The 11,395-nt window shown below is 39.4% G+C and overlaps 1 protein-coding gene across 1 annotated transcript; it reads right to left on the bottom strand.

Moving 5' to 3' along the window:
* Positions 1-120: 120 nt before the first annotated feature.
* LOC125224428 (ATPase family AAA domain-containing protein 3-B-like) lies at positions 121-4,665 on the bottom strand. Its single transcript, XM_048127830.1, has 8 exons — positions 4,248-4,665; positions 3,808-3,903; positions 3,117-3,227; positions 2,730-3,039; positions 2,423-2,513; positions 1,454-1,781; positions 1,027-1,175; positions 121-873 (listed from the first exon to the last, which is right to left on the bottom strand). The coding sequence occupies exons 1-8, from the start codon at positions 4,527-4,529 to the stop codon at positions 360-362; spliced, it is 1,881 nt and encodes a 626-aa protein (XP_047983787.1). The 5' UTR covers positions 4,530-4,665; the 3' UTR covers positions 121-359.
* Positions 4,666-11,395: the final 6,730 nt, after the last annotated feature.

Genomic DNA, 11,395 nt, shown 5'->3' with positions numbered 1-11,395 from the left:
AGAAGAGGAGAAACAATAGTGACACATAAACAAGCCATCGATTTGGTAATTCACTGCCGAATATTTAAGCTCTTATGCAACGAAAGTTTAGAAATTTACGGACAAATATCCCTCAACATATCAATGAACCTTTTCTCTTGCTAGATTTAATCATGGGAGTATTTATCAACAATAAATCTTTCAGAACTCTAGTCAGAATGAACAGTATATGCCATTATTATTTGCTAATGCAAGAAACTGCACCCTTAAATGAAAATTAATCAAATGCTTCCCAGAAATAAAAAAATTCTGGGCAACTTAAACAAGGGCAAATTGGCCATCATATACAAAAACAACTAAGGCTCAGTAAAACAGAGGCTTCATTTGGCAGCATCTTGCCCTTCAGCAAGTTTCTTCCTCTGTTGATGCTCTGCAACTTTATAGTCGACAACTTCGCGGAAAAGAGTGGCGTCCAGCACGCAGTCCTCACTGCCATAGACCGCTGCTTGAACGCTAGCCATGAGCTTCGCGATTTCTCTTCCGGAGAATCCCTCAGTCTTTGCAGCAGCTTCCTTGATGAGATCATCAGTCACACCCTTGATCTCGATTTTCTTCTGCTGTTTCTTGAAGAACTGTGAGAACAAGCCAGGTTCTCTCTCCCCGGCTTCTGCTATGTACTTGCGCAGATAGAGTTTGAGGAGTTTGAAACGCTCCTCTTCACCGGGCAAGGGGAATTCAAGGACCTCATCGATACGATCTGCCACAGCGGAGTCGAGATCACCTGGTCGGTTGGTTGCAAGAGCAAGGACTATATCCTTGGATTGGTCGCCAGTGCGAAATAACAGTGCGTTGAGTGCACTCCTTTGAGCTTCACTCATGTATGTTTTGTTCCGCCTGTTGCAGTGAATTGCATTACTTGCTAGTAATAAAAGACGACATCAATAGCAAGACCGTGGAGGATGCCAACATGCATGTTTATGACGGCTAAACTCTAAAGGAATGCACTTCAGACATTGATTGCTCTTATAGGAAAGTGGAATATCTTACTCGCACAAGAACGCGTCTGCTTCATCGATGAAAAGCAGTAATCCCCTGTTAGACTTCTTAGCCCAGTCAAACAATTGATGTATCTTTGTAACAGCCTGAGAACCCAGTGGAGCAACATCACCTCCAGTCATCAAGGCATAGTCAAGGCCCTAATATAAAACCAGATTATTTCAGAATTACGAGCAGCCACATAAAAACACCATGATGACAAGCTCTTGTAACAACAGGGTCAGGTAAATTAGATGCTAGTGAACTATGAAGAGATATTTATGAACAAGAAAAATAGGAACCCGAAGCATTCCTGAGATTGCCTATCAGATTCACTCAATATTTATGAGCAGTACTTGATTTAGGCAGAAAAAAAGGAAGTTACCCAACTAAGAAACAGTAGTTTCACATTTTATGAGGAGAGATTATGACATCTTACAGATTTACGGGCAAGCTCCCTAGCAGCCATCGTTTTTCCAGTTCCTGGTGGCCCATAAAAGAGCATGTTCCTGAATGGTGCCTGATGAGCTTTAGTATTAGCTGTTGCAGTTGCCAAGTGTTGAATCCGCCTCTGAAGAGAAGGATTCAAGATAACATCGCCAAACCCATTCCCGTTTTGAGAACTTCTATTAGCGCCACTGGTGATGCTTCTCAGGCCACGGGAAAATAGGCCAGACCATGGATATTTCCCTCGCGAAGATTCTCTTATTAGAGACGGTTGTCCCAAAATTCGGTCCACATAACTCCAAATTACCCTGGCACCTTCTCTGAAATGCAAGAAATTCATTCCATTAAGCTAATAGAATATATTGATAATACAGATATGACTATTACATTAATACAGGATTCAGAATAGACACAATTTAGTAAAGAGGAGATAAATGAACTATAGCCCTTATACAGTAGAGGCTTGTTTGCTAGGTAATACTCCATTGGATAAGGCTTACAATATTCAATATTTTATTTATTTGTATGGTTGGATGTAAAGATCTTCATTGTCTTGCAATTTCTGAAATGCCATTTTGTATCAAGACTCATGATGAGGGCAAGAAGAGTGTTTATCTTATTATGTTCCAACTAATATTATGATGAATAGTCTAGTCTAGAAGTAAATTAATACTAACATGTTAGAGGAACATCTTATCTTCCTTAGCTTAAGAATTTAAACTTCCCATTCCAAGTTCAATTCTTGTAAAAATCATTAATTGATGTTTCCTGGCAATAATATTACTTTATCGACATTCCACCGCTAGGATGGAAAAATAATGTCTAAACTCTAACATTAAAATGGCACCACAGAACAAATTCTGCAAACAAATGGCAGGGTAAAAATCTGATCTCTCAATATTTTCCACTACTGTTAAATAACAAAGGGAAAGGTGTTGCACACTGTCAACCATCAAAATACCTCGTTGTGTATACTCCTGCGGCAAGAGCTGTTACACCTCCAACAGCTACAACAAGCTTGTTTTGATCCGTCAAAATTGCATGCAGACCCCCTGTTTTACATGAACAGTCACTAAGGTTAAGATGAGAAACGAACTTGGTTAAATGATTAGGTCAACCTAAATACATTAACAAGCTGACTTGGGGCCAGATTCAGGCTACAAAATGTCAATGCATCCTATATGACATCACATCCACTTTGTGCATCACGTAACAGCAATATTAGAGATACTTTTTCCGTAAGAAAAAGTTAAGGAAGAAGAAAAAACCTCCAACGTGTTCAAAAGTTGTATTAATCGCAGAAACCCATTTCTCTCTCTCTGCATTTGCACGCTCAACCAGCATCCTTTTATTAACTTCCTCGGCAAGCTTGGCTTCATGGGCTCTACCCTCTGCCTCTGCCATAGCCCGCACCCTGATAGTTTCACGTTCAATCTCTGCCTTCTCTCTTTCAGTTTGGCGACGCTGTGCTTGAATTTGCTCTTCAGTTGCTCGTCTGGCAGCCTCCTGCCTCATAGCTGATTCTTCTTGCATTTTCACAAGCTCTTGATTTCTTGCTCTGTGTTGTTCATTCTCTGCCTAAAACACTCGAGCTTTTATTTCCTATGACTACTGGAATACTTTTGCACCTCACATGCATAAATAAAATCATTTACCTGCATTCTTTTCCTTGCCAATTCATCTTCATATCGAGCCATCTGTGATTTTATTTGTGCTTGTGTCTGAGCTAGCTTTTTCTGTTCATCATACACCACTTTTTGTTTCTCCTGCCAAATTAGATGATTCTTTGTCATTTTTGGATATGAAAGTTGGACTCTTTTATATGCAACAAAATGCTAGTGTGAGTATCTAAACAAACAATCAAATCTGGGTTGTGCAGATTTACTAAGGATTCAGTCAAATAATCTACTCTATTAGTTGGGTAAAGAATATTCCATACAAAATGGAAAACTTAACTTTAAATTCATAGGTCTTTCTGTAAATGCTACGATCATAGGATGAGGTATGGCACTTGGTATCGATAAAGCAAATAAGATCGATGAACCATGATGAATTACATGTTAAACTGCTACACAAATTTACATAGAAAGCTGCTACACTATCAACTTCTCCCACAACATAAGAACTTCAGCTCGTTTGAATAAGCCAGGCACCAAACTCTCCTGACAATTGATCTGTCCTATCTAATCATGACTATGATTACAGTAACAATGGCATGTCCTAGTTCATAGCACCAGGGACTATAATAAGTCATAAGTGTCTGAGCAATATTTTCTTTCTAAATCATAGACTACAGCTCAAGAAAATGGAAACAGAACAAATGATCCGAGACCCAACGAAGCTTACAGTTTCAGCTTGAGCTTGTAACGCCTTGAATTCCGCTGCTTTTGCATTTAACTCTTGCTGCCTCGTTTCTTCTTGCTTTTTCATCACTTCAAATACCTATACCAATACAATTGCTCCCATATCAAAATTTTGAGATCCAGAAACCAAATACAACCATTAAGCACAAAGAACTTTCCCTGCATACATGTGGCTGCAATAGCAGTAGCAATTACATGATTTCCCATCATGCCTACTGAGAAAACACATCAAAACATAAAGCCGTGTTCGATTTTCTTATGATTACTATAGTAACTATATTCCCAAATAAAACTACACAAAACCTACTATTCAACCAAAAGTAACACAAAAAACACATCCTCAACAAATTATCTTCAACATTTTGACACAAAACACACAGGTAACCGATAAATCGAAATGCGAACTCGTAAAAGTTAAAAAACCTTTTTAGCATGCGAAGAGCTAGTAATCTCTTTCAACGCTTTCGCGCCCCTCTCCAATGCCTCAGGATCGAAGCCAGAAGATGTCGTCCTAGGATTATCATTCCGAGGACGCCGCTCAGCCGGCTGGTCTGGCGGCTTAGTCGGCTCCGCAGCCGGATCCGGAGCCGACGGGGAGCTGGAGAATGGAGAGAACTTGAATGAGCCATCTGCGTAGGAGTGCTCTGCGCCAAATGCAGCATGAACTATAGCTGCAAGCACCCCTGATGCCCAATTTGTAGCCATTTTCGCCCAAAAAATCGGCCGATTAGCTCAGAGGATTACACAAGACGATGATTTGGGGAATTTTAGGCTCCAGATTGCAAGAGATTTGGGAAATTAAGTTTTACATGACATTGACTTGGGGAAGAAGAGACGAGGGTTTATGTAGGGTTTCTAATTTTGGGGGAAATTGCAGTTTTGGATTTTATTTTTTTTAGTTTATTAGTAGTATGATTATTAATACATAAATTTTACATATTTGGGATAAAATCAATGCACGTATATATGTTTATGATAAATATTATCACTTCTAAAATTAAAGTATTTGCATTTTCAAAAAATATTCAATATTTTCAATGTGAAAAAAATTATACTACTATCATAAATATGTATTGTTATTGAAAGAATAAAGTAATATTTTGGTCCTAAATACATGAACGAAATACGAAATTGGTCCTGAACATTCAATTTTTAAAATCGAGTCCTAAACAAGTGAAGTCGTCATCGTCATCGGATTGGTCTTTTTTTAAGGTTATGTCAAAAACTAACGATTAACGGGCGATTAGTGAAATTTTGACTAAATTATATTAATTCATGATTAATTAAAATAAAATTAAATTAAACTAAAAAAAAATTCACTTTTATTTATCTTCTTCTCTCCCATCCCATCTCTCTCTCATCTCCTTTTTTTTCTATTTTATTTTATTTTAATTAATCATAGATTAATATTCTAATTTAGTCAAAATTCCACTAATCAGCCGTTGACCGTTAATTTCTGACGAAATCGTAAAAAAAGGATCGATACGACGACGATTTCATTTCATTTGTTTATGACTCGATTTTCAAAAGGTTAATACTTTTGACTAACTTCGTATTTTGACCATATGTTTAGGACAAAAATATTACTTTAAATGTTGAATATTAGAGAAAAGAAAATTGAAGTATTATTATTGAGGTTAGGAAGAGAGACAGAGTGTATTGGCTATTCGAACGTGTACTGTTATTGACAATGACGAATATCGACATTAGAAAGAGTAACAAAGTATATTGTCTATAAAAAAAAAGGTGTAAAGTGCGAGTCATAATTGAATATATTTGCTGAAAGGAAGCATTATTATAGTAGTAAACATATTTAATTTCACTATAGAACTAGAACATTTAATAAAATTGATACGCGTTTGAAACAATAATTGTATCACATTGTTTATTAACAGCAAAATTGTTTTTTTTATTAGTACTACAAAATAATCAATTTTCGTTGTGATTATCACATTTTAATGCTAAAATAAAGACTCCAACATAAAAAATCTCAAAATTATGATCGTGCCATTTATTTGGTTAGGCATGCCCAGCAAATAAAATTTTCATCGAACATAATATAAATAGAAGCTCGGATTCAAGTGGCGTTGGTTCGAAGGCACGGCTAAGCTAGTGATTCATGTTGGAATAATTGAGTGAACAATTATATAAAGTTCTCTATGATGATTAACCGAGAACGACGGAGAAGTAGCAGAAACTGTAGAGCGGAAGCGTACCTTGATACATAACGAATTGAAAGGCGGAATTGCTTTGCAGTGGCTATGGATCTTCCAAACGATCGTAGACGTCCTTCACAATAGTCTGCCGAGAGAATACAGAGATATCGAATGTTCTTCTGACGTCTGGGGACCATAACCCTAGCTTATATTATATTAAATATAAACCCCTTTATTTTCTATTCGGTCCCTCATCAAATAGAAAATCCAATATGGTATCTACACTTATTTTCATAACAAATAAATACACTTTAAGCCCAAACTTAATCTTTATTGAATCACTTTAATTGGGCAACTGAAAGATAGCCATACACATTAAATTAGTCATGTGGAAGCCCAAATTTCTAACAATCTCCCACTTGGGCAACACATGACACCAAATAAATGTGTACAAACCGAATGAGCGCTCAAAAGTGCTATCACATAGTGTATTTCCGAACAATCTTATTATCAACCATATCGACATAGGACTAAAGGGGCAGTCACCATATTTTTTCATAATTAAACCCATCAGTAATCACATATGCAAACATAATCAACAACAGATCAATTATGGAGTGTAGCATGAAAATTTCATGCAAGGTGATCATACATGCCTATTTCCAACTGGTCCTCCCAAAGTGAGATCAAACAAAAAATAATGGACAAAACATAATACTTTATTTCTGCAGAAAATAACATGAGTTTTATAACTACATGTTCAAAACACAATATAGAGTAATAACCAAAACTACTCCCACTGAACGGAAGTATCCTTAAACAACATAACACTCATTTGGGCTACATGCCCATGAAAGACCTTGGGTGATAGTCCTTTAATGATTGGATTTGTAATCATCAAATCCATCCCTTATGCTCTATATGTATTTGTCCATTCCGAACCCTTTATTTAACAACCAGGAAGCTTCTGTTGTTTTAGAATATAATACTGCAGAGTTATTGTCACAACATAACTTAAGTGGTCTTTCAATACCTTACAATATGCAGCCTAGTGACAAAATTTCACAGTCATATTCATTAACTAGATGCCCAAAACAAGTTACAAATTCTGTTGTCATGGCAGAAGTAGCTACAAGTGTTTGCTCAACACTTCTCCACGAAATGGCTTGAAACGGTACTAGAGTAGACGTGCGAAGCTATATGTATCACTCGATCTAACAGGTCCAGCGGATTCGACTAGACTTCTAAGGCTAGAAGATCATGAAACTATCAGAAAGGGGTCGTTGGGTGCACTCTGTCCTTTCAAAAACCTCAACCCACTATACTACAACTAGCACAGGGAAGTAAAGGATCGATCCCACGAGGAAGCAGGTGTTACGGAACTGTATTTGAGGATGTTTTGGGAAAGGGTTGGCTGCTGCCACGCAATTTTTGTGGGTCGAGAACTTAAAACTACTGGGTCTGAGAGATAAGCGAAATTTTAATCTACCTATCGGGTCTAATAGATCAGGAGAACTTTACTCTACCTACTGGACCTAAGAAACAAAAGCGTACGGAACATACATGACTCAGAGAAAATGAGATATTTTTAAGTTCTAAGACAACTGGGGTAAACTTAACTAGACAGACTTTCCTAATTTGGGCAAACAAGCATAAAGCGAAAAGCAAGACAAGTTTCCTTAAACTACCAGGGTCTGGAAAAGCATGCAGAAAGGTAAAAGAGACAAATTAGATCGTACTGACAGGTCTAGCAGATATGCAGAAAAAGTAAAGTACATGCAGAAAAGTACTGACATAAAGCAGATCTGGTTCTAACTACCAACAACTTCATCTTCTTCAGGAATCAAACGAGAATAGCAAAGAAAACAGAGTTTAAAACACCATGAAAACAGAGCAAACTTTAGATCTAGACTAAAAACGAGAATTAAAGCCTAAACTAACAGATCTACGCTACTGGACCTAAAGGATGCAGAAACAGAAAGTAAATAGCCATACTCATGCATACGTAAACATCAAGCACCAAATGTGCGAAACTTCAACTCCAAAATACCACGATTCAACAAATCCAAATATCTCCATATGCAAATCCCAAACCTCCAACGACAAATCAACAGATCTCAGCTCCAAACATTCAACAATAGACAAAGAACAAAGGATAAAAGCAAGAGATAAACATAAACTCAGAGATATCCAACCAAAAGCAAACATAAACTTCCATAACAACTGTAAATAAGTCTGAATCCAGCAGATCAAAGCAAGAAACTAGAGTTGCGAAGCTTAGAAATCAACAAGGTACTAAACGAAAGCAAATAAAATTGTTTCTTCGCCTCCACAAGGCGGTGTTACACAGCAGCAAAATAACAATGACGACGATGAGAACCACGGTGGCCAGAATCCTCCATGTCCAAGTGCGCAGCAGTCGAAGATGAAAATTTTGAAGTAGAGAGCTAGAACTAGAGCTAGGAGAGCTTAGAAGTGGCTGTTCACGGATGTCTTGTTCTTCAAGGTCGAGCTCTTTATATATGTGAGGCTCTGATCCCTAGGGTATCCCTCTGGTGATTTTACGCCCTTGCCCTTTAGTAAGACTCTTTTAAAATAATCTGCTCTCGCTCCATTCTGCTCCTGTCGCCAACTTTTGATTCTCCCAGGTCCGAACGACGACTTCTGATTTTTGCTTCAATTTCATCTCTTTTGCATCTGCCAGGTCCGGTAACAACAACTCCTGGGTCCGGCAGATTTACTTCGCACCTGAACTCAATAACGCACATTAGCGCCCCAAATGCACAGAATTTTTACCCTAAACCGATGCATGAAACGAGCCTTATCAAACTGCTCACACTTAAACCATACTTGCCCTCAAGTATGAAGACAAGAAAAAGGAATAAGGCACGTTTCAATGCATGGTTTCCCCTTAACCGACTCTACTAAAACCAACGAAGAAAAAGACTCAAACTACTAGACCTAGACGCTAAGGACTTAGACAAAGAAAGAAGATAAAAACACATATTAACACATAAACACATAAATGCATAAACTGGTTTATTTTCTAGCAGCCATCCCCACAAGATTAAGGTCAATTCAAGAACCTACAGTCTCCGAATCTTCCCCTTCCCTTCTTCTATCTAATCGGCTTGTCAGTTTGTCAAGATAGCCCCTAACTTCACTAACTGTTGGATTCGCTCGATCACTCATTCCTCACCAGGGATGTTAGGATCGTTCGCTCTTTATATGCCATACCACTGATGCCTCGGGTCAGATAGTTCCCCTGTCTTAGTTCTTTTTATAATTTTCTCCTTCCCTCCTGGACTTCGTCCAGCTTATACCTCCCTGGACTTCGTCCATCTTATAACTCCATTTTTTTTTATTTATTTTTTTTTTAATCTGGACCTTGTTCCAGTTTATTCCTCCCTTTTTAGACCCTGGACTTCGTCCAGCTTATACCTCCAGTACCCTTCCCCTAGGCCCGAGAGGTTACTTCTATCACCAAAAATTTTCTCCTTCTAAGTTCTTTCCCTAAGCATCAAGTGGCAGCCCTCTCATTTTGTGTTAGTATGAAGTGTTTAAGGCTTATAACTCACTTTTGTGGAGGGCTTCACAGCTAGATTAGTCGAGGCATATTCTTTCGTCCTTACTTCATCCAAACCGACTTTGATTTATTAAGGAAAAAGGCGTCAAAGTTGACAAGGGGCTTTGCTTTCTATTCACCAGTTATGCATAAACACATAATTTCCTACTAACTGACTACTACTAACTCCTAGGTCAGTTATGCATAAACACATAATTTCCTACTAACTGACTACTACTAACTCCTAGACCTAGTAAACAGACACATATAATTGACACTAACTTGCACTAACTCCCTCCCCCCTCCCACTTCACCATGCTTGTCCCCAAGCATTTTTTGTGAAGTGGAAAACAGGGCTAAGTTAGTGCGACACCTAACAGACTCACAAAACACATATTATAAAAACAAACAAGCTTTTCACACTTAGACCGAGCATCGGGCTAAGTGGAAGAAGGTACACAAATTAACAGACACCAAAGCATGCTATATAAAAACAAACTTCTCACACTTAGACCGAGCATCGGGCTAAGTGGGAGAAGATAGCTAACACATTTATACATAAAGATAACACAAGTATTCACAGACACATAAAAAACGGCATGCTTTGTAAAAAAAAAACGAACTAAAACATAAAAAGACATAATAAAACTGAAATTTAAAATTACTTGGTTGTGGGGGGAGTCAATTCTGCCTCTGGTCTCCTGGTCCCCTTGGGCATCGTCTTTGCTTTCTTCTGGCTGGGCTTGGGTTCATCATCCTTCTTGGCCTTCCCCGTTCCCCTGGCCTGGGGGTATCCTTCTTCATCGCTACGCCGGGGTGGTGGTCACGCTGTCCTTTCTCTTCTTCTCTCGTGGCATTCCTGTGCCGGGGGCCGGCTTTTCTCGGGTAGCTCCCCGGGGTCAACCGCCTAGATTCTCAGGGGCAACTCGGGAGGCATGCGCCGCTGGGCCTGTGAGGATCTTTTGTTCAACCACGCGGACCATCTTCATCATTGTCTCCACGGCTCCGGGCCATCTTGTCACCTTAGCGCGTCATCATCTCCCTCCTCGAGCCACCGCCTCTTGGTGCAGCTTCAGCAAGATCTCCCCGTTGCTGCACCGTATTTGCTCCCAGCTTCAACATTGTTTCTTCCATCCTTGTTTGCCACCCTTCACTTGTCGCTTTCTCATCACCTTCTTCATCTACCTTCTCTCGTTTTTATCTTCACTATGTCACCCTTTCCCTACTTCGTAAAATCTCAACACGCCGTCCTTCATTATCGTCAATCCCTTGTTGAAGAAGAACGGGAGATCGAAGTATCCTGGGTCGCTACACATTGGCAAGGTTGATGACCGAGTTGGCTATCTTCATTGACACATTTCTCTGGAGGTATGCTCCCAGCAAGTTGCACGTGTAGAGATGGCGGTCGGAGTGAGTTCTGACTCTCTGGCATGCATAAGCAGTCCAGTACCCGAGGTGGACTTTCACGTTGTTCAGCATGCACCACATGAAATACAGCTCTGGAGTAGTGAGGGTTGCACCCACTTGCCCCAAGAGATTGTACCCGATATATACTTGTGCCAATCGGAGTACAGGGTCAGTGATGTTTATCCCCTTCGATGTGCTTGTCTTGAACTTGGCCACCTTCTTGTGGGCAACCATCCTCCAGGCCTCCTCAGCATCGAAGCCAGCTGTATACTTGGGTGCGCCGATCTCTCTCTCATTCCACGCTCCTTCTTCCTCCTCCTCGGGTGTCAGTAGTCCCAGTCTCAACGACCACTCCCTTATACTCATCTCCATCTCCTCGTTGAATATCCCGAAGGAGATTGTGTCCGCATCGAGATCCGTAGATTGCTTGAACTTGAATGATG

Source organism: Salvia hispanica, chromosome 4 (assembly GCF_023119035.1).
Source record: "Salvia hispanica cultivar TCC Black 2014 chromosome 4, UniMelb_Shisp_WGS_1.0, whole genome shotgun sequence".
NCBI classification, from domain to species: Eukaryota; Viridiplantae; Streptophyta; class Magnoliopsida; order Lamiales; family Lamiaceae; genus Salvia; species Salvia hispanica.
The sequence above is the reverse complement of the archived record's forward strand: the minus strand, read 5'-3'. Positions and strand labels throughout refer to the sequence as shown.